Below are 26,659 nucleotides of genomic sequence, written 5' to 3' on the forward strand. Positions count from 1 at the left end.
TGACTATTTAGAGTATTTAAGGACATTATCTTATTTACTCCTCACAATACCTTTGAAGTTGAGGCTGTTATTTAGTTCAGTTCAGTTCAGTCACTCAGTCATGTCCGACTCTTTGCGACCCCATGAATTGCAGCATGCCAGGCCTCCCTGTCCATCACCAACTCCCAGAGTTCACTCAAACTCATGTCCATTGAGTCGGTGATGCCATCGAGCCAGCTCATCCTCTATTGTCCCCTTCTCCTCCTGCCCCCAGTCCCTCCCAGCATCAGGGTCTTTTCCAATGAGTCAACTCTTCGCATGAGGTGGCCAAAGTTTCAACTTTAGCATCATTCCTTCCAAAGAACACCCAGGGCTGATCTCCTTTAGAATGGACTGGTTGGATCTCCTTGCAGTCCAAGGGACTCTCAACAGTCTTCTCCAACACCACAGTTCAAAAGAATCAATTCTTCGGCGCTCAGCTTTCTTCAAAGTCCAACTCTCACATCCATACATGACCACAGGGAAAACCATAGCCTTGACTAGACGGACGTTTGTTGGCAAAGTAATGTCTCTGCTTTTGAATATGCTATCTAGGATGGTCATAACTTTCCTTCCAAGGAGTAAGCGTCTTTTAATTTCATGGCTGCAATCACCATCTGCAGTGATTTTGGAGCCCCCCAAAATAAAGTCTGACACTGTTTCCACTGTTTCCCCATCTATTTCCCATGAAGTGATGGGACCGGAGGCCATGATCTTCATTTTCTGAATGTTGAGTTTTAAGCCAACTTTTTCACTCTCCTCTTTCACTTTCATCAAGAGGCTTTTGAGTTCCTCTTCACTTTCTGCCATAAGAATGGTGTCATCTGCATAACTGAGGTTATTGATATTTCTCCCAGCAATCTTGATTCCAGCTTGTGCTTCTTCCAGCCCAGTGTTTCTCATGATGTACTCTGCATAGAAGTTAAATAAGTAGGGTGACAATATACAGACTTGACGTACTCCTTTTCCTATTTGGAACCAGTCTGTTGTTCCATGTCCAGGTCTAACTGTTGCTTCCTGTCCTGCATAGATGTTTCTCAAGAGGCAGGTCAGGTGGTCTGGTATTCCCATCTCTTTCAGAATTTTCCACAGTTTGTTGTGATCCACACAGTCAAAGGCCTTGGCATAGTCAATAAAGCAGAAATAGATGTTTTTATGGAACTCTCTTGCTTTTTCCATGATCCAGCGGATGTTGGCAATTTGATCTCTGGTTCCTCTGCCTTTTCTAAAACCAGCTTGAACATCTGAAAGTTCACAGTTCACATATTGCTGAAGCCTGGCTTGGAGAATTTTGAGCATTACTTTACTAGCGTGTGAGATGAGTGCAATTGTGCGGTAGTTAGAGCATTCTTTGGCATTGCCTTTCTTTGGGATTGGAATGAAAACTGACCTTTTCCAGTCCTGTGGCCACTGCTGAGTTTTCCAAATTTGCTGGCATATTGAGTGTAGCACTTTCACAGCATCATCTTTCAGGATTTGGAATAGCTCAACTGGAATTCCATCACCTCCACTAGCTTTGTTCATAGTGATGCTTTCTAAGGCCCACTTGACTTCACATTCCAGGATATCTGGCTCTAGGTGAGCGATCACACCATTGTGATTATCTGGGTCGTGAAGATCTTTTTTGTACAGTTCTTCCGTGTATTCTTGCCACGTCTTCTTCATATCTTCTGCTTCTGTTAGGTCCATACATTTCTGTCCTTTATCGAGCCCATCTTTGCATGAAATGTTCCCTTGGTATCTCTGATTTTCTTGAAGAGATTTCTAGTCTTTCCCATTCTGTTGTTTTCCTCTATTTCTTTGCATTGATAGCTGAGGAAGGCTTTCTTATCTCTTCTTGCTATTCTTTGGAACTCTGCATTCAGATGCTTATATCTTCCCTTTTCTCCTTTGCTTTTCACTTCTCTTCTTTTCAAAGCTATTTGTAAGGCCTCCCCAGATAGCCATTTTGCTTTTTTGCACAAACGGTTAGTTAGTGTAAATCTAGCAGCCAGCTGTGTTGGGTAGCTGGCAGTTACTAAAGCAAGGAATCTATCATCCCACCAAGACTGGGAGACATAGGCCCTTGATTCCATTTCAAAGGAATAGCTTTTAGGGGAATTTCTTGGCAGTCCAGTGGTTAGACTCCGTTCTCTCACTTCAGAGGGCTCAGGTTCAGTCCCTGGTTGGGGAACTAAAGTCCCACGAGTCTCTCAGCACAGCACCGCACCCCCCCCCCCAAAAAAAAAAAAGAGAAAGAGGAATAGCTTTCAGAAAAACACCCCCAAGCCTATCCGAACCAAAGTCACCTGCCTCAGTCAGGGAATAGTTTCCTGCTTATATTCATGCTGTCAGTAACAAAACTGAGTTTGGCACAAGCCAGACAGGCTTTTACTCAGTGGCCAGAGAATGTAGGAGAGGCACTCATGATTCCGAGGGAGGAAAGTAGGGAACTTACAAGGGACAAGAGACAGGCGCATCATCAGAAACTGGGGAGGACAGGGATTTCCAGAAACAGATGGCACGTGCTGGCCCTCAGACTCCCTTGCACATGGCACAAATTGTGCCCAGAAGAGCACAAATCTACTGCTTTGGGTGGGTATCTTAGCATGGCAGTGAAGCAAAGGTAACTTTCAAGCACCTCCAGGTTTCACCTGAACAGGCTCATTCCTGTGGTCAAACCAGAGCCAGTTTGAAGCCGTTGACTATTGTATATCTCTCAAAACATGTATCTCTCAAAGTATAACTGCAAAGCATCTCTGCCAGACATCAAGTACTCTTGAAACAAACAGAGACATAAATCAAGGCAATGAAAGTGGTGACTATTAGTCCACTATCTTGAATCCAGCTGGTCAGTTTTGGTTTGTTGAGGGCCTTTGTAGCATCTTGTTCATAAAACACAGTTAGTCTATATGATTAAAAACAGTTTTGGGCCCGGAGGCTTGACCTGCATAGTAAGGGTGACAGTTCCTTTTTTCATTCAAAATACTATAAGATCTTTCCTAATCAAACTGTATTAAATCAGAATTTTTTTTTACAATGTACAGAAACAGCTTTTGATGCAAAGGTTTAGTGTAAAAAAAAGAATAGAAAACTTGCTTAATTTGCTTAAAATATCATTGTCTTAAGAAACTGTAGGCAAGCAATGGACATGCTGCATTTTAAATTAATCTTATTTTTTCATTAAGACATCTTTTAACACTTGCCATCAATGTTTTTTGTTGACATGGAATTGGTGATCTATAGGCACAAAAGACAGATATTTAAATTATTCTAGGATTTTTACTGTAAGTTAGCTCTCAGTAACTTAATCCAAATATGAAGATTTCTCAAGTTTCTGAATAGGTAAGGGTACTACACTGATTTAATTTTATCTGTATTGCTACCATCCTGAGCTGAGTGTGGAGAAGAGCATATGTTCTATTTTTGTTTCTCTTTACTCTTTAGATTTCTATTTTTAAATGGTACTGAATTGTGAGTTTAACTTGATGCTCACAGAAGCAGTCATGGATGGAACTATTCCTCCTTGAGTTTTCACAGATTCAGGCTTTGTATCAAGAGTCCTTTTATCCTTCTCAGATGAGCTCCTTTCTCTGCCTCCGGATGGCTTTACTCTACTTCTGGCCTGCATCACTTCTTGGCTGGATTATTCTAATCGTGTTTCACCTGCTCACTCCATTTCCAGCTTTATTCACAGTATCCATTAGAATAGCTTGCGTGTGAGAGAAGGCCAGAATTAGAGTGGTATAAACAAAACAGAACTTTATTTCTCTGTTGCTCAAAAGTCTGGCTGTCATGACAACCCTGGACCATGGGGGCCCAGTTCCATCTGTCTTTCTGCCCAGCTCTGCCACATACTCCCCTACACTGCAGTTCAGTGTGCGGAGAAATTGACCTGGGTGCGGGGGAAGTCCTTCATCCACCATCCAGCAACTGCACTTCAGCTCACATATCTCTTTACCCAGAATGTAGTCATATGGCCCACATTTAGCTATGAAGCATCTTTATTTTGTGTAACCATGTGCCCAGCTGAAAAACTGGGTCTCTCTTAGGACAGACAAAAAGGAAATGATATAGAATAGTGATGCCCAATATGGTAGCCACTAACCACGTGTGGCCATTTACATTTAAATTTAGTAAAATTAAGTATCGGCAAAATTCAGTTTTTCAGATACACTAGCCACATTTCAAGTGCTCAGGAGTGTAAGTGGCTATATACCATGATATTGGACAGCATAGATATAGAATATTTCTGTCATCACTGAAAATTACATTGGATAGAACTGATATACCAACAATCTTGTCCACACCTCTCCAGTTCTCCAAACACATTTCATCGTATATAAATGATCATTTCATTTGTGTTCAAAGTTTTTGAACAGGTCTCTACTGCTTTCAGAAAAAACACCAAATCTCCTTAGTTTAGCACATCAGTCCTTGGTTTAATCTGAACCCTTCTTATGACTCCATCTTCATCTATGACAATTCTCCACAAATGCCTTTGACCTAAAGCATGTGGAATTGCAGCTCTTAAAACATATCATGCTTTTGCATATGCTGTGTTCTCTGTTACCCCCAAATCGAGTTAACCTCTTGGTGGGTATCAAGCCAAAAGACCCTGTACCCTATCTGCTTACAAAATCTCCCCTTGAGATACTTCACTCTTCAGTCTCAAGCAGTACAGGGCCTAAGGTCAGTCTTCTGTAACTGCTTCCCACTGAGAACAGGTGTTGTAGAATCCCTAGTTAGATGAGTGAAACTCTTGCTGTTCGAGCTGGATAAGTTTTGGAGTCCACTGAAGTAGCATTCATGAAGTAGCCATGAAATTAAAAGACGCTTACTGCTTGGAAGGAAAGTTATGACCAACCTAGACAGCATATTCAGAAGCAGAGACATTACTTTGCCAATAAAGGTCCATCTAGTCAAGGCTATGGGTTTTCCAGTGGTCATGTATGGATGTGAGTTGGACTGTGAAGAAAGCTGAGTGCCGAAGAATTGATGCTTTTGAACTGTGGTGTTGGAGAAGACTGTTGAGAGTCCCTTGGACTGCCAGGAGATCCAACCAGTCCATCCTAAAGGAGATCAGTCCTGGGTGTTCATTGGAAGGACTGATGCTGAGCCTGAAACTCCAGTACTTTGGCCACCTCATGCGAAGAGCTGACTCATTTGAAAAGACCTTGATGCTGGGAAAGATTGAGGACAGGAGGAGAAGGGGACAACAGAGGATGAGATGGTTGGATGGCATCAGCAACTCAATGGACATGGGTTTGTGTGGACGCAGGGAGTTGGTGATGGACAGGGAGGCCTGGCGTGCTGCGGTTCATGGGGTCGCAAAGAGTTAAACATGACTGAGCGACTGAACTGAACTGAAGTAGCATTTGCACCTCACTTGAATAGGATTATTGTAGCATATATAGGACAGGCATAGCAAGAGAGACAATTAACAGAGACTTTGTGATGTAGAAATATGAGCCAAGACTCCCCTAAATCAAACTTGTTTTCTAATATTTCCCCTAACCTAGGAAGGGGTTTCTCAAATAGCTCAGATGGTAAAGAATCTGCCTGCAATGCAGGAGTCCTGGGTTTGATCCCTGCATTGGGAGGATCTCCTGGAGGAGGAAACGGCAGGCCACTCCAGTATTCTTGCCTAGAAAATTTCATGGACAGAGGAGCCTGGTGAGCTACAGTCCATGTGGTCACAAAGAGTCAGATACAACTGAGCAACTAAATACAGGAAGGGAATAATTCAGAGATGAGACTTGATTTTTTATATATATCATAAGTTGAATCACATTATAAGTCTCATCAGGTACAAAAAAGTAGCATTTGATATGTATTATATAATAACATAAGTTCTTTCTCGAGAGACTGTTAAAATATCAAGGGCCATGTGTTTTCGTGGGACCATATTTTTTTTTAATCATAGAAACATTTGAGTTCAGCAGATTGGCATCTTGATTACTATCTTTTAAGGCTTACAGGGAAAAATTCCTTAAAACCGCTATGTGAGTGACGTCCTCTATTTTTTTATTTTGAAATGTATTCCCCTCCTCAACAGCCAAACAGATGTACAATGCATGTTTATAGGTCACAAAACCGACCACTCTAGTCAGAGTCGTTTGATTTAAATCATGTGCTGGTCACAATAACCTCCTCAGTTGGAAAATTTCTATCTTTTGATTGCAAATATTTCGATAGATCAAAATATTTGTCCCTACATGCAAGGGTGCTTGCTGCCTGTCATAACTCCATCATTTCAAATGATGCAAGGCCTCCTTTTTGTTCATATATTTGCCTAGTCATCCACATTTGGGGAAAACTAATCAGAGTTTTGAACTCTAAGAACAAGCTTATAGTTATGTTAATGGGGGAAAATGTTATAAACTATACATGTTATCAATTATACTGAACTGTCACAGAAACTTTGTACACGTGCTTTTAGCAGTAGACTTAAAGCAGGCCATAATACAAACCATGAGTAGTTATATTCTGAGACAATTACACTAGAGAATATCCTTTCCATCCCAAACATTGAGGGAAATTCCAGAGTTGATAATGAGACAAACATTTGGTAAAGAGCTCAATTAAATGAGTAGGAGGGGTCTTGGTCCTGGTCCAGATTCCCAGATCAGCTGTCTATCACTGCTATGGTCTTTTCCACTCCTGGTGCGGATGTCCTCTAGGGTCAACAGCCTTTGTACAGACCAGCCCAATGCAGAGGCCCTTCTGAAAAGGGTCACTTTAATAATTCCATTAAACTTTACAGTACTATAACATAGCAGCAAGGAACTATCTGGAAAGTGAGTTTTAGGCAGTAAATACAGACCTTAGTTAACAAAACTAGAATTTAATATCCCCTGAAACATAATCTTTTTCTTCCTAAAATCACCCTCATTTCTAGTATAGCCAAATTAAAACTAATTTGCTTGCAAAATTAAGTCTGGTTAATAGTCCATTCTAAAGATCAGTCCTGGGAGTTCTTTGGAAGGACTGATGCTGAAGCTGAAACTCCAGTACTTCGGCCACCTCATGAGAAGAGTTGTCTCATCGGAAAAGACTCTGATGCTGGGAGGGATTGAGGGCAGGAGGAAAAAGGGATGACAGAGGTTGAGATGGCTGGATGGCATCACCGACTCGATAGACATGAGTCTGAGTGAACTCCGGGAGCTGGTGATGGACAGGGAAGCCTGGGATGCTGCGATTCATGGAGTCGTGAAGAGCTGGACACAACTGAGCAACTGAACTGAACCGAACTGAACTGAATGGACCGTGTAGGCTTTTTTAAGTTAGCTGTGCTGAAACTTTTCATAAGGTAACTAATCCTTTCTGTTAATAGTTTTATGAAGTCATTGGGGTTTTCATTAAGATTCTTTAATTTATTATCCAGTTCAGCAGTATGATCTGAAATTTATCAGCAACAAGTAATTGTCAAAAAGTCCTTCCTGTGAATCTTCTTGAAGACAAAACACTTTTTGCAGAAACATTCAGTTCAGTTTAGTTCAGTTCAGTCGCTCAGTCACGACTGACTCTTTGCGACCCCATGAATTGCAGCACACCAGGCCCCCCTGTCCATCACCAACTCCCGGAGTTCACTCAAACTCATGTCCATTGAGTTGGTGATGCCATCCAGCCATCTCATCCTCTGTCATCCCCTTTTCCTCCTGCCCCCAACCCCCGCAGCATCAGAGTCTTTCCAAATGAGTCAGCTCTTCGCATCAGGTGGCCAAAGTATTGGAGTTTCAGCTTCAGCATCAGTCCTTCCATTAAACACCCAGGACTGATCTCCTTTAGGATGGACTGACTGGATCTCCTTGCAGTCCAAGGGACTCTCAAGAGTCTTCTCCAACACCACAGTTCAGAAGCATCAATTCTTCGGCACTCAGCTTTCTTCACAGTCCAACTCTCACATCCATACACGATTACTGGAAAAACCATAGCCTTGACTAGACGGACCTTTGTTGGCAAAGTAATGTCTCTGCTTTTTAATATGCTGTCTAGGGTGGTCATAACTTTCCTTACAAGGAGTAAGTGTCTTTTAATTTCATGGCTGCAATCACCATCTGCAGTGATTTTGGAGCCTAAAAAAATAAAGTCTGACACTGTTTCCGTATCTATTTGCCATGAAGTGATGGGACCAGATGGCATGATCTTCGTTTTCTGAATGTTGAGCTTTAAGCCAACTTTTTCACTCTCGACTTTCACCTTTATCAAGAGGCTCTTTAGTTCTTCTTCACTTTCTGCCATAAGGGTGGTTTCATCTGCACATCTGAAGTTATTGATATTTCTCCCAGCAATCTTGATTCCAGCTTGTGCTTCTTCCAGCCCAGTGTTTCTCATGATGTACTCTGCATATAAGTTAAATAAGCAGGGTGACAATATACAGCCTTGACTTACTCCTTTTCCTATTTGGAACCAGTCTGTTGTTCCATGTCCAGTTCTAACTGTTGCTTCCTGACCTGCATAGATGTTTCTCAAGAGGCAGGTCAGGTGGTCTGGTATTCCCATCTCTTTCAGAATTTTCCACAGTTGAATTTTCCATAATTGACTATACTTTAATACAAAAAAAAAAAAAAGTTAAAAAAGATTTTTAAGTGTATATGCAGGTTGTTCAGGTATACCAAGCTGGCACTCCTCTAGAAATAATTTAAGTTACCAAAGCCCCCTAATGAGGGTCTAAACCAAGAGAAATACAGATTGTCATTGAAGGGTTTCACAATCAGGCATCCTTGATCAGCCTCCAGGACTTGGAGGGCAGGGATGTCTTACAACCTCTCAGATCTCTCAGACTCTCCAAGACAACCAGAGCAAATCTGATTACTTATTCAGTTCCTGAATCATTCATTCTCCCACCTTGAGATGGGGAGAGCTTTGAAGCTAACTTGTGGAATAAATGTCACTCACCTCTCCAAAGCAACTCCTTAAATCAAGATGTCCACAGCGTCTGCTGTGCACAGACTTGACAATCAGGTGCCAAGAGGGATTCTCCTATGCCCTTCCCCACAGTCCCCCAGCAACACAGACAGATTCACCCAGGTGAGCTACCGCAGCCCACTGCGTAGCCTATCGGAGCTGGAGGAAGCCAAAGAGGTTAGGTCAGATATCCCATCTGGGTCAAAACTTGTTATTGGAAAATTGAGTTCACCTTGGTGCGGGGCCAAAAGACACAGACAAGCCAAAGAGCAGGAGAAGGAAGGATTGATTACTTACAGCAAGCAATGGAAATACTGTGGATCTTTCCCAAAGCAGTGTTTCCAAGAACAGCAAAATTGGGAAAGTCTTAAGCTAAGGGCACATGTTAATATATTCATATTCATGCCTTCAGCAGAGGGGAATTCAGCACAGAATTGGGAGTTAGGTCAAGAGAGTCCAAGATTTAGTTGACTGAAGGCACAAGGGTCAATAACGGTCAATATCCCCCAGATTATGGAAAGTTTTTCTCTCACTCATTTCCATCTTGTAAACCAATATAGCCTCTCTGCCAAGGCCTCTTTTTTCTCTCTAGATCTTTCTTCCCATTGTTCTCTCCAGCTGTTTTCATTGTGAAGGTCTAGGAACTGAACATGAAAGAGACAGGTATTCCTTGAAGGTCAGGTTTTAGTCTACTTGAGCTATTAAGAAAAAAAAAAAAAAAAAATACTGGGTGGCTTATCAACCACAGACATTTATTTTTTATGGTTCTGGAATCTAGAAGTCCAAGATCAGACTGCCAGAATGATCAGGGTCTGATGAAAACCCTCTTCTGGGTTGAAGACTGCTGACTTGGGTCTTCACATGATGAAAGGGGGCCAGAGATCTCTCTCATGGCTCTTTTATGAGGGTATTAAACTCATTTATAAGGGTGGTGGTTGACCTAATCACCTCTCACCCCTTCTCCCATCACCCCACTAATACCATCACATTGAGCATTAGGATTTCAACATATGCAGCTTGGAGTAGGGACGAAGACAATAAGGAAATATGGGCAAAACCCTAAGAACTAAGACTAAGATAGAATTCCTGTCTTCAGGAAAGGGAAAAAAGGATGGGAGATTTACATTTTAATAACTGCTTTACATTGTCATATTTGTAAAGAGACACACTGAAAGCCAGTCATAGAATACGATTTGCAATTAGGAGTTCAGGCAACCTCCTTGGGTCATCTGAGGCCACAGTCTGCAGCAGAGCTGCTACTTTCAGATTGGATGATGGCAGCTGAAGGACTGGGTTTCAGGTACTTCCTAGTATGGTCAGCATCCGGTCAGGAACTCTGTGGCCCTCAGCAAGCAGGACAGGTGTTCTCCCAAGAGATTCCTCTGCAGCTGGCATCTGCTCCTTTGCATATCCTTTTTTCCAGGCAGAGGCTATGCAAATAACTGTCTGATGTTTTGCAGAAAGAAGAACTAGTATATTTCTGAGCTCAATAAAAATGTCACATCCTGCTAATGTGAAAAACTCCATTTTATTTCACTTCAAAATGCTAATCTCTAAGTTGAATCTAGTACCTCTTTTCTGAAAACATACTCAGGATTTCTCCTCAAAAAGATGAAAACAACAACAAAGATTCAAATGGACACCTCAGTAAAAAAGGGAGGAGGGGCGGTGTTCAATTCTAAACTCTTTCATGGTTTTTATTTTTATCTTTCGAGAATTGCTTTCACTTGGGAGAGTCACTAAGAATGAGGCTGATTTTAATTTGTGATCATATTATTTACACAAGCCATTTTTAGTTTGTTAAATATTCCTGTGTATTATATTCCTACAATATTTCCGTGGAAGAGACAAAATAGGTCAAGATATTTTATTCTGATTTGATCTAATTTTTATCTCACTCATTTTCCCCCACCTTGGTAAATGCCATTCATAATGATGTTTCTAAACCTAGGTGGCCATTCGCAAGTTTTCCCCATACTGACCACATCTCCTATGTTTTCCAAGCTATTATACTTTACGAAAGGATGTGTGCCAAGTCATGCCCATCATCTCTTTAAAAATGCATCTCCAGACTTCCTTCTCTCATGCGTCCCATTTCCTAATTAGCCTCACCACACTTAACGTCTCAGTCTCCTGCACATTCCTAAACCATTGCTAGGATGTGACCTAGCATCTGCTGGTTCATTGTTTTCAATCCTTCCTATGTTACTTCATATCGTTATTTTTTAAATCTGTTTTTATTAGGTATTTCCTTTGTGACCTTTCCCTCCCCCACCAATTCATTTAACCCAGTGGCTGGACAGAGCAGTTTAGTAAACCTTCAATCCATGCTCATTTTTCTGACTTTTAGAAAAAAAAAATTAAAGAAATATACAACTTTACAACCTAGGGAGAGGCAGTTTGGGGCTGAAAGGATCTGAGGCTTTAATGTTGGACAAAGCTAGGAGCAAATCCTAGCCCTTGGTAAGATCCTGAACTTCTCAGCCTCCTTATCTGTGAAATGAGTAAGATAATGCTTATCTCCTGGGAAACTGATGAAAATAACCATGGAAAGCACCCTTCTAGATCCAGCCAACTTGGAAGGTGCTAAAGGAAAAGAAACCAGAATTTTGGGTGAACTACTTCTCAGCTTTCCAATGTTCCCACTGCATGTCGACTAAACACTTCCAGTAGGCTGACCTACTGTCCGCTTGAGAGCCTGAAGTTTGGGGTGTCAGTGATGGTGTGGACAGGATACCTGGAGGGAGCCATATCAAGGGAAGGAATCAAGAAATCAGCCATTTGGGACTTCCCTAGAGGTCCGGTGGTTTGGGACTCCTGGCTTCCACTGCAGGGCACAGGTTTGATCCCAAGCTGGGGAACAAGAATCCCACAGGCCATGTGATGCAGCTGGGAAAAAAATTAAAATTAAAAAAGAAAAAATAAAACCAGGGGCTTCCCTGGTGGTTCAATGGTAAGAATTCGCTTGTCAATGCAAGATACACGAGTTCCATCCCTGATCCGTGTCAGTTCCCACATGTCACGGAGCAACTAAACCCAGGCGCCACAAGTACTGAGCCTACGGGCAGAAACTACTGGAGCCCATGTACCCTAGAGCCCACGCTCCCCAACATGAGAAAACCTCACCCCACAACGAGAGTAGCCCCCACTCAGGGCAACGAGAGAAAGCCTGCACTCAATGAAGACCCAGCACTAAATAAATAAATATATAAAAATTGAAAAACAAACTATTGTTGAGGCCTTTGAAGATGATTAAAAGTTGTACATAGCTTTGTTCATCCCAAGAACTCTACCCCAAAATAAAAAAAAAAAATCGTCATTCATTAAATATTCTTTGAACCTCTTAAAGGAAGCCCTCTGAGTTTATATTTTTCCCACAGGACCCTGATTCAAATCTACTTTCTGGTTTATTTAGAAGTTGCTTGGATTAAACAAATAAATGAAAGGATTACATGTAAGCATCCCTACATGACAGGCGAGGAAAGATTTTAAAAATTTACCCCAGAACCTCGCATAACAGCCTCGGGGTAGCTGACCTTGAAAATGATGAAGGAATAAACGAACGGAGGGATGAAGAAAGGAATGCTGAAGAACAAAAGACAGAGTCAGGACTAGAACACAGACAGAGGTCCTTGTTTGTCGCTGTTTTCACCACAGTCGCTTTCAAGAGCCGTGCCTCACATCCTCCTTTACCATTTTTCTTCCTGTCATCCGGCCCTTCTGTCTTCTTGCTCCAACTCCACCCCTCTAGCCGTGAACCGCCCTCTGACTCCCGCCCCGCCGGGAGACCACGCCCATTCTGTAGCCCCGCCCCCGGCCGGGAGGCCCCGTCCCTCTCCTGCCCCAGCGGAAATGAATGGCAGCGCGGCCGCGGCTCCGCTCGCGCGCTGATTGGCCCCCGGGCGCGGTGACAGGCGGGCGGGGCGCGGGCAGCGGGGCCTCCCTGCCGGGGGTGGCAGGGCCGGGCGGCGGGAGGTGGCGGGAGGCGGCCGGGCCGTTTAAGGGCCGCCCTCCCGCCCCCAGGCGCCCGGTCTGGCTCTGGCCCGGTCCCGACCCCCGGCCCGGCCCCGTCTGCCCTGCCCGGTCCAGCGGTCCGCCGGGCCCGCTGCGGCCCCCGGAGCCGCCCCAGCTCCTGCGGGCCGCGCACCCGGGCGCCGGCGCTGACGAGACGGAGCTCGCGGTCCCCGCGGAGGAGCAGGAGCATCGATGCGGTTCCAGAGTCGATTCCAGCGGTGAGAGGGCAGCGCCCCGGGCCCGCCGCCTGCGCCGGCACCGGGTCCCGGACCCGCCTCCTCCCGTGTGGGGCCCGGCGCCCCGCCTGGTCCTCCTCTCGTGCTCCCGGGGCTCCCCGCCCCGCCGTCCCCGGGCGCCCCCGCTCCGGGAGCTGGTCTCGCGCCGGCCCGGGACCCCGCTGATCGTTGCGGGCTGCATTCCCCAGCCCTCGGACCCCGGTTGCCTTCCCCGGGGGGTCGGTTGCCCGCCCAGCTTCGCCCTGCAGGGACAGCCTCTCGCTTGCTCCGGGGACCTGAACGCCGGCCGCGGGCACCGGCCCCGGATCTTCCGACCCCAGCCTTGGCCTGCACCCCTAACCGGGCTTGGGGGGCCCCCGAGGCGCCCGGACCCGAGCCAGTTGCCCCGCAGGGGTGCTGGGGGTTTCCGGAGCTTGTCTTTGAACTGCCGTGGCGGTGGGGAAAACTGAGGCAGGCTCCGCCGGTTTAGCCTTGCCTGCGGGGTTCTCGGGCTTAAAGCCCCAGCGTGTGCTATTTTGGGTCACCGCGCCGGGGCATTAGCTTCTGGGCGGTAAGACCTGCAGTTGAGGCGCCTTGGGTTAGGAACCGAGGAACCGAGGAGGCCCCCCGGAAGGATGGCCGGGTGCTGTTTGGCTGGAGAGCCGATGGGAACGCCAGCCTGGGGAGACACCTTGGCCTTAATCCTGACTCCAGGTCCCTGCCGTCTAGCAATGAATGGAGGCTGGCCATAATTCGAGAGGAAGCTCTGCGCTTTTTTTTTTTTCCCCCTAATTCTCCTTCGTGTAAGTGGGTGAAAGTTCACGTGTCGTGTGTTTGTGGTAACTCTCCATCCCTTTGTCTGAATCAGGCTGGCATCCCCACTCCCAGGCCTTCACCCTGAGCAGGCTAGCTTAGTGTGCAGTAGAATTTGAAAAAAAAAAAATGCATGAAATCTCTCAAGGCTTTTGTTGCGTTTTTAGGCATTGCTTTTTATTACAGGATTTTGAAGTATGCTTTTTTTTGGTTTTGTTTTTCTTTCCAATGCTTTAATCCCTAGAAACCCTCTCACCTCTTCTGCTGGTCTCATTTCTTCTCCAGAGTGACATTTGCACAGGGAGAGTTGGAGTGATCAGGATGAAGACTTGGGTTAACTTTTGAACATTGCTTATCACTCAGTGTGTTGAATGCCTGGCAGTGTTCGCCTAATGGGAACATCATATCAGTTCTTCCAAAGGCAAAAGGGAACCATGATGTTCTGGCTTTAGAACATGAAGTCAGCCATGAGGACTGGAGGGGCTTTAAGGGAGGATGTAACACAGGTTCAGCAATGGTGGGCAAAACCCTGTATGTAGTTTGTTTAATTTCGTTTTACTTCTCTGCACATCTGTGCTCTTCCTGTTTTCCGGGAACCGTGGCAGTCTTCTGTGCATTTAGCGGTTTTTGTTAAAGAGTTCTATTTCTTTTCTATCCTTTCAGTTCTTCTCTCGAAAAAGAAAGAAAAAAAGGAACTTGTGTTATTGTTTGTTGCACAAACATTAGCAGTATTAAGAGAAATGAAAAACAAACACATCTTGATTTAAGATCCTACCATCTCAGCTGATTGAACTCTTCTTGTTTGCTGGACACTAATCTATCCTGTCCTTATTATCACAGTTGTAATGTGATTTTGCCCTCTACTCCATTCATTTAAAAATTAAAAATACAGGCATTTTCTTTTGGTATAGCATAGACGTTGTAATTTCCGCAGCAACGGCACAATGTCAGTGGATATTTAACAGTTATTTTCTTGATGACATCTAGACCTGCCCTGATTTTCTTTGCAGAATGAATGATCCCATAATTTCTTGTTTGGAAAGATACTTCTATAAATCAACTTGAACTTAGAAATAAAGTCTGCAAATAAGTAATATATTGTGGTCTATACATTAACATATTGAGAGTACTGTTCTGCACCTCTTAAACGCTGTTTGTTATCCATCTTGTGAGCATTTAGGATAGTTACAGGTTGTAAATGACAGAGGAACTAGAAAGAGGAACACACTTATCTTTAAGCCCATGTGTTCCTTGTGATAGATTCACCAGGACTCCACTGAAGAGCATTTGACTGCAGTAAAAACATTTCATTAGGCCATCCTTTGTGGCTATGTCTAACTTATAAGAAAACGTGAACACCCTGCTGGTTTGTTCATAATGGAAACTTGGCGGTCACTGTGGCTTTGGATCAACTTCCAGAGCTCTGCCATATGTGGAGAAGAGCTGTAAGGACGCCTAACCCAATGTAGTAAGTGCAGGGCTTTTTGCAGGCATGGCTTCTCAAAAATCTCAGGATGTGAAAAATCCCACTGGGACACCTTTTATCTTTTGTGCTGCATCCCTTTCGCGCTTGATTCCACCCCCACACCGCACAGAGTCATTCTCTCCCTTTCACAGCATCTTTGACTGATTAGAATACTTGCTAACATTTATTGAGTGCCTATCAGTGCCAGGCAGTAGCTGGGTATTTGTAGGTAACTCATCTCATCCCTAACTGTAACCCTGAAAGGCAAACTCTCTACCCATTTAATAGAAGAGCTTTAGAGAATAAAAGAGAGCCTGCCATCATCACACAGCCAGAACGGGGCAGACAGAAGGGTTCATGTCCCTTTCCACCACCCATGCAGCCATTTACCTCTGTCTCCCCGCCCACACGCAACATCTGTGTGATAGTGCAGAGGCCTAGGACCCAGAGCTTCTCAAGTGTCCTGTTGCTGTGTGCTCGTTTCTCCAGCCTGGCAACCAGAAATCCAAGGAAAAGGCTACTGCTTTCCTTAGCTCCAGCCTCGTGACCACTGGTTAGTTTCAAATTGAGTATGTGGTAAGGCATCTTATTCTAAAGCATTAGGAAGTGTTCCAGTGCTGCCTTTGCCTTTCTTTTTGTTCCATGTTCTCAGAGCATCGAATCATACACCGATTCAGTGAACACTGAAGAACATTGAAGTTGTTTCCTTATATGTGCCATTTCCCTTATTTAGTAATGAAGTTAAATGTCCGCCACCACTGTCGCCACCTCTGACTGCAGGCACTTTCTCCTAAACATCATGCTTATTCATACAGAACAGCTAATATTAATAGTAGGGTTCTATGTAGGGATCAGTTCTGTTGCCCCATCGAATGATGTTGAAGGAGCCCTTGAAATGTTCATGCTCTTGTCCTTTGTCCATTTTGTTTTCACAAGATCGAGGATTCTCTTGGCTCTAAGACTGCCTGTTTTTGTTGCATACAGAAATCCCCAGTGAAACTAACTGCCGACAGGATCTCTCTCAGTTAGGATAATAAAATGCTTCAGCAGCAGGCAAAATCTCTGTCTTTTTATTCTCATTCAACACTTATTTGTTAAGCTCCAACAATCAGCTGGACTTTGTGTTTGGGACTGGAAATGAAAAAATAGACAAGGCAACCTTCATGGAATTCACTTTACAGTGGGGAAAGATGAAATAAAAAATAAGTTCAAAAAGTCCAGTTCTTACTAATTGTGATAAGGGCTCTGCTGAATTGATACTTTAGGTAGGATGGTTGAGCCGAGTTTGACAGGAGAGAGGAGAGCTGGGCACACTGGAGGAGAATGTTTGGCCAGACATAAACGGCAAACACAGATGCTCTGAGTCAGATCAGACCTGGTTGGTTGGAGGAGCAGAAAGGCTGTGATTGGCTGGAGGAGGAGAGGAAAGGAAGGGAGCTCCTGCCTGGCTGGAGAAGTCGGGAGGGCTCATGGCCTGCAGAGGAGGCCCTGTTGCCAAGCACTTTGGGAAGCCAGATAGGTTTTAAGCTGGGCTTAGCATGTGACATGATCTGGTGTTAACAGACTCGTGGCTGCTGGGTAAAGAAGAGAGTCCATGTGTGGCGGGCAGGGAGACCAGAGCCTTTGTCTACAGACCAGAGGAGTCGATGTCTTGATTTAAGGTAGTAACTTTGCAACTGTAGAGACTGGGACTGTTTTGGAAAGTATTTTGAAGATAGCACAGACAGTGCTTGCATTTGGAGTAGGGGGAAACACAGAGGAATTAAGGACAACTTCTGAGATTTGATCTCAGGCTCTGAGGTCTGATGGTGCATTGCGGATTTACCTTCAGAAGGCACTATTTTGGGCTAAAAATTTGGGGGTGGGGGGGAAGGCTGTGCTGTATCTTTGCTGTAGCATGTGGGCTCTTTCTTGGGGCACAGGGGCTTCCTCCAGGCTTCCCATGAGACGCTCCTGGTAAAGAACTCACCTACCAGGGCAGGAAACCTAAGAGACACGGGTTCAGTCTCTGGGTCAGGAAGATGCCCTGGAGGGCATGGCAACCAGTCCAGTATTCTTGCCTGGAGAATTCCATGGACAGAGGAGCCTGGCAGGCTACGGTCTATAGAGTCGCAAAGAGTCCAGACAACTGAAGTGACTTAGCCCGCATGCATGGGCTTTCTCTAGTTGTGATGCTTGTTTGGGGGGCTTCTGTTGTTGCGGCATGGGCAACACACCCAGTGTTAGAATGTTTTCTAGCATTGGATGACCATCAGAATGGCTTTGCTTTAAGTGGAGGTGTCTTGCCTAAGTGGGTGCTGTTTCCCATAACTCTTGAGAACCTTCCTCATTCTTTTGGGGCGAAGAGAATAGCCTCAGTGTTGGGGGGTTTATTTGCATTTTACATCTGCTTTTCATGTAGGTCTTGGGTGACTAATTTCTTCATAATGATTTCTTCAGGAGGCATTGGGAGGCATGATTGTATCAGAGAGAAATGGGAAAATGTAAATTTCCTGGCAGAACCATGTGCCATCCCATGGGGCCCCAGACGGTGCCTGACATACTTGCTGTTCCCTTTCCTTATTGCCAGAATCTTGACCCTGCCCTTAAAGAGAAACTACCTTAAGTCACATGGGAGGAATATTTTTCTCTGCAACTTCTGAGTTTATTTTTAACCTGAGTGATTCCAGGTGGGCACAAACATGTTACACGCATGGCCACTCAGCTTCCTTGCTTTTAAAGTCTATCCCTGTCTCTGTGTTATAGCCTGACTATTTTTAGTTTGGGCTGCCAGAGATATAAATTGCTATTTTAGCCTGCAGGCTGGTGGTGGGTGGACAACCCTCCTGAGCATGCCCTGCACAGAGTGCTTACAGTTTAATCTACCCTCAGCCACCCTGGAGCCTTACTCTTTACCCTTTACAATTCCTAATGGGGTATGCTACTTAGAGTCCTGTCGTTATGTCTCAGGCTGATAATCTGGTAGGCCCTTGAATGCCGGGGACACTTTTAAAGCCTCCTTCCCAAGAGTGTAATTATTTTCCTTTTTACTAATAACTGCCGTATAGCAACACTCTAGTCCCTTAGGAAATTAGTGAAATTATTTAAAGGATTGTCAGGGGAGAAAAGATTTATTTATCTATGTGTGAGAATATCTTGGAGTAATTCTGAAGCTGTTAACTGTACATTTCTCTGTAATAGTTTCCAAGCCGTGTGATGAATCCCATTCAGTATGTGTATCTTTTGCATGTTAGTTAGATAGCTGCCCTTTGGTGAAGACAGGGAAGGTGTCTTCACAGTGCCAACTCCGTTCCCTAAGGGATCTTCCACTCGAACTTTCTATGTCAGCTTGGCAGGGACTGCCACTTGATCTTTACTCATTTGCTCCAGGGCTACCAGGCCCTTCTTTAATTCAGGGAGAAATGTTGGCTGGTCTTTTGTTCATAAACTGGGCACTATTTGGAATTGCTTGGCCACGTGTTTTTAGTCAGTTTTTGGCAACCTGTCTGTGCCATTTGGTTTAGCCTGGTACCGTTTTTCCATCGTGTTAATTGATAAGACATGACTAGTCAGAACTTGTTTGTGATGAGTAACAAAGTCTCCTCCTCCTACCCACACCCCCTTAAACTAACTCAAGCAAAAAACCTACACTATTGTGTAAAGCCTGTTGACATCTTGCAGGCCCCAAGCCCATCAGTTCAGTTCAGGTCAGTCTCTCAGTCGTGTCTGACTCTTTGCGACCCCATGAATTGCAGCACGCCAGGCCTCCCTGTCCATCACCAACTCCCAGAGTTTACCCAAACTCATGTCCATTGAGTCAGTGATGCCATCCAGCCATCTCATCCTCTGTCATCCCCTTCTCCTCCTGCCCCCAGTCCCTCCCAGCATCAGAGTCTTTTCCAATGAGTCAGCTCTTCGCATGAGGTGGCCAAAGTACTGGAGTTTCAGCTTCAGCATCAGTCCTTCCATTAAACACCCAGGACTGATCTCCTTTAGGATGAACTGGGTGGATCTCCTTGCAGTCCAAGGAATTCTCAAGAGTCTTCTTCAACACCACAGTTCAGAAGCATCAATTCTTCGGCACTCAGCTTTCTTCACAGTCCAACTCTCACATCCATGCGTGACCACTGGAAAAACCATAGCCTTGACTAGACAGACCTTTGTTTGCAAAGTACTCTCTCTGCTTTTTAATATGCTGTCTAGGTTAGTCATAACTTTCCTTCCAAGGAGTAAGCGTCTTTAATTTCATGGCTGCAATCACCATCTGCAGTGATTTTGGAGCCCCCCAAAATAAAGTCTGACACTGTTTCCGCATCTATTTGCCATGAAGTGATGGGACCAGATGCCATGATCTTAGTTTTCTGAATGTTGAGCTTTAAGCCAACTTTTTCACTCTCCTCTTTGAGTTTCATCAAGAGGCTCTTTAGTTCCTCTTCACTTTCTGCCATAAGGGTGGTGTCATCTGCATATCTGAGGTTATTGATAATTCTCCCGGCAATCTTGATTCCAACCTGTGCTTCTTGCAGCCCAGTGTTTCTCATGATGTACTCTGCGTAGAAGTTAAATAAGCAGGGTGACAATATACAGCCTTGAGGTACTCCTTTTCCTATTTGGAACCAGTCTGTTGTTCCATGTCCAGTTCTAACTGTTGCTTCCTGACCTGCATACAGGTTTCTCAAGAGGCAGGTCAGGTATACACACCACATGTTGGTATTTAGATACAGGCGCACTTTGGGGCTTCCCAGGTGGCTCAGTGATCAACAATTTGCCTGCCACTACAGGAGACGCAAGAGACTCAGGTTCAATCCCTGGTTTGGGAAGATCCTGGCAACCTGCCCCAGTATTCTTGCCTGGAAAATTCCATGGACAGAGGAGCCTGAGGGGCTACAGTCCATGGGGGTCACAAAAGAGACACAACTAAGCCCAGGCACACGTGAATGTTCTGGCCAGTGTGTCAGGCACTAGTCACATATTTAGATTTTGAAGCAAACTCTTTTTAATTCAGGAAGAATGCAGGTGAAAATGAACCTCTTGTTTCCAGTGGCCTGGAGGCAGCCAAGTATCATTTATTTAAGCTGTCTGGGGCCGGAACAGGTAATGCAATACAGGGAAACTAGTTTGGCAGCCCTGCTAATAATGGGATGGAGCATTTAAAGATCTAATATGTATAAAGCTTTATACATTTTGAGAGACAAAATAGGAACTTTCAAACGCATTGAATTCACATTAAATCGTGGTTACTGGTATTTATAAAGTTTAGGAAAATGACCTTGATTTTTTTTCGATTTCAGATTTGGTCATGCCATTTTTAATTTTTTGTTTTTTTTAAGTATCCCAGATGAAGAGTACCAGTTGAAGGGGATAGATATGAGTTTTGTTTGCTTTTCATTGGTAGAAGGTTTTTTTGAATGAACTGAAAGAATACTGAATCCAGTTAACTAGGGCATGCACTTTAGACGAAGGCTTTGGTTCAGTTTACGCTTTGTGGCTTTGGTTTTGTTCCAGTAACTAGGTATTTCCAGCAGTCACCTCTTCAGTTAGAAAGACCAGGCAAACTCTGACAAGCTTTCCCATTGTTCTTTACACACTCTGAGCTTTTCTTATGGGATGTCTTTTGTTTCTACAGGTTCATGAACCACCGGGCCCCTGCCAATGGCCGCTACAAGCCAACTTGTTACGAACATGCTGCTAACTGTTACACACACGCAGTGAGTACGAGCTTCCTGCCTTTTCCATGCTTCCCAAGCACTTTGATGGGAAGAAGGGGCGATCATCTCTGTTAATCTCAGCCCTGTCAATCCGGTTCACTCATCCCTGTGACCTTTCCTGATCTCGTATCAGTACTAGGTCATGTTATCAGAAACTGTCAGCCGTCACATACTTTGAGTGCTCTGACCTACAGTCAGCTCTGTTGATCCTGAATTTGCTTTCTCAGATAAGATCTTCTTTGAAAGAAATTAAGTGTTTAGTTATAAGAAAAACCAAAGGAAATTGTTTATAAAGACTGTCACCCCTGGAATGAAATGAATTACCTTTTCAAGACAGTCAGCTGTGTTCATTTAGCAAGAAGTGTTCACCCCATTTGCTGAGAAAGATTTTTTCCCCCCGAGTGATCCCCTAAAATAGGTAGCCACATCCTTCCCATCCCCACGGTCGTCATTGCTTCTCAGAGCAGATGTTAGTCCTTACTGTAAAAGAAAAGTTTAACTCCTGAATTCAGTTTTTTCTTCTTCTAAAAGCAAAACATGTTCATTTTAAGAAAAATGGAAAATACTGAAAAATACATAAGAAAAGCAAAACTACCTAGAAAGTGAAGTTGCTCAGTCATGTCCGACTCTTTTGTGACCCCCATGGACTGTAGCCCGCCAGGCTCCTCCGTCCATGGAATTTTCCAGGCAAGAATACTGGAGTGGGTTGCCTTTTCCTTCTCCAGGGGATTGTTCTGACCCAGGGACTGAACTCAGGTCTCCCACATTGCAGGCAGACCCTTTACCATCTGAGCCACCAGGGAAGCCCATTGTTTGTGTTTATGTGTGTATTTTCATTTTATTGGCATTTTCTTGTGTCACTATAAACTTCCTTTTATCTATGATTTCATTATTCCCTTTGAAAGTTGCATCTAGTGAAATTTTTTGAGGGGAAAATGGTGGTTGTTATATAGTCTGAAGATAAGAGATAGAGGAGATCAATTTATCTCTTTAGTGAAGAGTGTTTAGAACAGGCTGATTCAGTTATTTTAGACAGTGTTAGTATAATATGTAGGTTACATATAAATGTTATTGGAATAAAATTTGCTTGAATTCAAGTTGTGCCTTTTCATTTCTTTAAGCCCCTTCTCCAAAGAATAGTCAGTGTTTTCTATAAAGGAACGTGATGCCAAATAAACCTGAAATAAACTAGTTTTTGGTAGATTCCCTTGTAATCTAATAGAACAATGCTGTGTGGTCATTACTTAGCAGAAACCAAACTTTCTAAAGTATCAGTTCTACGTATTATAGTGAAGTGAAGTGAAAGTGTTAGTCACTCAGTTGTGTCCGACTCTTTGAGTCTCCATGGACTGTAGCCCACCAGGCTCCTCTGTCCGTGGAATTATCCAAGCAAGAATACTGGAATGGGTTGCTATGCCCTAGTATTATAATAGTAGAATTCAAATGTTATTTGTGGTATTGAAATGTTATTCTCTTTTACCACTGTCCTTTTTCTTTAGGTGCTCAAAATATTTTTATTTAAATAAGTAAAATGCTGGAATCTTGCTGAATATTTTTTCTTTAGAAAAGAGTTTCTACCTACTTTGTACATGCTTGCCCTGAAGAAGCCGCGTTAAAGGGCTTCTTCAGTAATGAAATTTGGAGTAACCTCACTAGTGGACAGTCTCCCTGGACCTGCGGCTTAGATTCTTAGGGCAGGAAGGATTTGGTGAAATTCTCTAGACTTGAGCTGACCCTTGTCTTTGCATTAATGACACATATTTTGTGAAGTGAGCCTCACAACCCCAGTGGGTCAAAATGTTTATAGAGTCCATACTTAAAGAATGCACACCCTAATTTGATTATTAAATTAGCTGTACTTTCTAGATATCCATCTTTTATTCTTTTTTTAATTGAAGTGTAGTTGATTTAAAATATTATGACAGTTTCAACGGTACTGTAAAGTGATACAGTTTTATTTGTGTATATATATATATACACACACATTTTTCTGATTATTTTTCATCTGTTGTTCAGTCAGTAAGTCTGACTCTTTGTGACCCCATGGTTTCCCTGTCCTTCACTATCTCCCAGAGTTTGCTCAGATTCATGTCCGTTGAGGCAGTGATGCCATCTGGCCATCTCATCCTCTGCCACTCTTCTTTTCCCTTTAGTCTTCCCAACATCAGGGTCTTTTTTAATGAGTTGGCTCTTCGCATTAGGTAGCCAAGGTATTGCAGCTTCAGCTTCAGCATCAGTCCTTCCAATGAATATTCAGGATTGATTTCTTTTAGGATTGACTGGTTTGATCTCCTTACAGTAGAAGGGACTCTCAAGAGTCTTACCCAGCACCACAGTTTGAAAGCATCTATTTTTCAGTGCTCAGCCTTCTTTATGGTCCAATTCTCACATCCATACATGGCTACTGGAAAAACCATAGCCTTGACTTTCCAGACCTTTGTCGGCAAAGTGATGTCTCTGCCTTTTAATACACTGTCTAGGTTTGTCATAGCTTTCTTTCCAAGGCACAAGCGTCTTAAAATTTCATGACTTCAGTCACTGTCCACAGTGATTTTGAGACCAAGAAAATAAAATCTGTCCCTGTTTCTACTTTTTCTCCTTCTATTTGCCATGAAGTGATGGGACCAGATGCCATGATATTCATTTTTTGACTGTTGAATTTTAAGCCAGCTTTTTCATTATAGGTTATTATAAGACACTGAATATAGTTCCCTCTGCTACACAGTAACTCTTTGAGCTTTTCTATTTTGTCTAGTAGTGTGTATTTGTTAAGCCCATGGTGCTAATTTGTCCCCCTCCTGCCCCCACTCCCCTTCCCCTTGGGTTCCCATGTTTATTTTCTATGTCTGTGAGTCCGTTTCTGCTTTGTGTATGCACTCATTTATTTTATTTTTTGTATTTCACATGTAAATGATATCATGTATTTCTTTGACTTACTTCACTTAGTATGATAATCTCTAGGTCCCTCCATATTGCTGCAAATTGGCAATATTTCATTTTTTTAGGACTGAGTAATATTCTATTACATGTGTGTATGTGTATATGTATGTATGTGTTTATACATATCCCACCTTCTTTATCCATTCATCTTTTGACAGACATTTGGGTTTCCATTTTTTATTCTTAACTAAATGTCTGATGAATTTAACAGAGCTAAAATTAAAGTTATTTCTTAAGATAATTGTCCACAGGCCCTTAAGAAAATAAGTGTGTGTGTGTATGTATTTAAGTCTATGTCAGGATTAGGATATAAGGGATATAAAGTTTGAATGATAGCTTATATGGCCTTTTCTTTCACTTATTGTTCCAGTATACATCCATCATTGTATCCATTTACCAACTGCAAAGTACTGATAAAAGGTAGAAAAATAGTGTCCCGATAGTTTTCAAAATACTGACCTATAAAAGCAACCAGTGAAGTGCTTATTATTTAGCATAATGCTGAGCATTTAAATATAATTGTTTGGTTGTTGAGATGCACAGGTCACCTTTAAGAATAGTATTTTCTTGAAATAGACCTGAATAATCCTTTAGTTTATCTCTTCTGGATGGTCATCAGGAACACTTATATAAACCAAAGTTAAGGGAAAACTGACAAAACATACACATTAATTTTTTAGAACAGAAAACATCATCTTATTAAACTTACTAAACCGTATCCCTGATTTTTGGATTTCAGAGAGCATTAAAATTTCTAAAAATGACAAAACAAAAAGCTTCCATCTAATTCTCAGGAAGATACTTTAACATAAAAAAAAATAGAAAGGACATAATCTCAAAATAAATTTTGTTTTATGAAAAATTTACTTTGTTGTCCTTAATTTTCACATTTTGTTCTCAGCCATTGTAATCAGCATTGAAATTAAGTGCTGATCCTATCTGGAAGAGTTAATGTTCTGTTGCAAGAGAGAAAACATAGGTGTTGGAGACAAAAATAGATGAGATTTCTAAAGTTTGCATTCTTTGCCAAGTATGTTTATTCTGGTATCTAATAAAGTAGTTGATTTCTTCTGCTGATTTCTATTGTTATAAAATGTTTATTAGTCATACTGTTATGACTAGACTTTGCACTTCGTGTCCATATGTAGTGTAAAATACGGTGTAAAAGCAAAATTCCCTCTTAAGATCCTAGTCTCTTAAAATTATTTGACTCGGTAGGAATGGATTACCTTTGTCTACTTGAAAGGTGCTGATAAAAATGAAATAACCCGGGAACTTCCCTGGTGGGCCCATGTCTGAGGTTCCCTCCTCCCAGTGCAGGGTGCCTGGGTTCAACCCCTGGTTGGGAAACTAGATCGCGCATGCTGCACCCAAGATCTGGCACAGCCAAATAGGTAAATGAATCTCAAAAAATGAGATAATGCAAAGACCCTTTCACCCCTTTTCACTCTACAGTAGCCCCCAAACTGGTGGAATGTAGACATCCCGACTAGAAATGAGGACATATGATGGGACAAATGATTTGAGTGTGGTATGTGCGTTATACGCACTGATTTAATTCGTTTAGTTACCCTTTGCTGAAATTTGGGCTTTCAGTAGCACTTTGGGGAAACAGGAAAGACTATCTCAAGATCAAGTCATCCCTGGGAAATCTGGGTACGTGCTTGGTAGCGAAATTAGGATAAAGGACGTCTGTTTTGCAACAGTTGAGTAATTTTGCTGCCTGACCATGTCCCCACTGGCCGGCACAGGTTCCGGGCCCTAAACACAGCACCTGTTCTCAGCGCAGCAAAACGTCAGCTTCATCTGGTTCTTGTTCTAATTATCCGGGAAAGGAGATGTGTGTTTTAAAGTGATCTTCCTAAAGTTGTCCCTCATAAACCTGGGTATTTTTAATAGCTCTCAATTCAGTGTTTTACTGAATATTTATTTTTATTTCCCTCTCTCAGTTCCTCATTGTTCCGGCCATTGTGGGCAGTGCCCTCCTTCACCGGCTCTCTGATGACTGCTGGGAAAAGATAACAGCTTGGATTTATGGAATGGGCCTCTGTGCCCTCTTCATCGTTTCCACAGTATTTCACATCGTAGCATGGAAAAAGAGCCACTTAAGGTACCGTGAATGGCAGCTGTTTCAACAGATCACACAGAATCACTGGTTCAGGTTGGCCTTTCCTGCTGGCATGCTTTGGGCAGCTGAGGCAAAGAGTGGACATTTCCCTTCCTGGTAGACTCAACTATCCCATTCATTGCTCAGGAAATTTTCTATGGATTGGAAGGAGTTTGAGGACCCCCCATGTGTATCTTTAAAAAGCGGGTCTTTGTTCAGAAAACAAACAAAACCACATTGCTGGGAATTCCCTGGCAGTTCACTGGTTAGGACTCTGTACCCTCACTGCTGGAGCCCCGGGTTCAGTCCCTGGTCAGGGATCCTGCAAGCCTTGCTGCTCAGCCAAAATAAAACCCAACCAACCAACAACCAAACCAACCCACATTGCTTCCCTAGGACTGACAGTGTGGAACCCTGACGCCTGTTCTCCACTGCAGCTGCGGGGTGGTGGGCAGGACCCTGGGCTTGGACTCATCAGTTGCGTTTTCAGTCCCAGCCCTGCAACCTGGCC

General features: G+C 43.3%; 1 protein-coding gene across 4 annotated transcripts in view; it reads left to right on the forward strand.

The window, feature by feature from the left end:
• Positions 1 to 12,782: 12,782 nt before the first annotated feature.
• Positions 12,783 to 26,659, forward strand: part of MMD (monocyte to macrophage differentiation associated) — a 29,419-nt gene continuing 15,542 nt past the window's right edge. Inside the window, exons 1-3 of one of the 4 annotated variants that reach the window (XM_055577579.1) lie at positions 12,783 to 13,139; positions 21,020 to 21,101; positions 25,991 to 26,151. In XM_055577579.1, coding sequence (XP_055433554.1) covers positions 13,114 to 13,139; positions 21,020 to 21,101; positions 25,991 to 26,151 — 269 coding nt within the window. In that variant the 5' untranslated portion in view covers positions 12,783 to 13,113. The remainder of the gene's footprint in view (positions 13,140 to 21,019; positions 21,102 to 25,990; positions 26,152 to 26,659) is intronic. The other 3 variants (XR_008713245.1, XM_055577576.1, XM_055577577.1) reach the window with 3 other exon arrangements.

Source organism: Bubalus kerabau, chromosome 4 (assembly GCF_029407905.1).
Source record: "Bubalus kerabau isolate K-KA32 ecotype Philippines breed swamp buffalo chromosome 4, PCC_UOA_SB_1v2, whole genome shotgun sequence".
Lineage (NCBI taxonomy): Eukaryota > Metazoa > Chordata > Mammalia > Artiodactyla > Bovidae > Bubalus > Bubalus kerabau.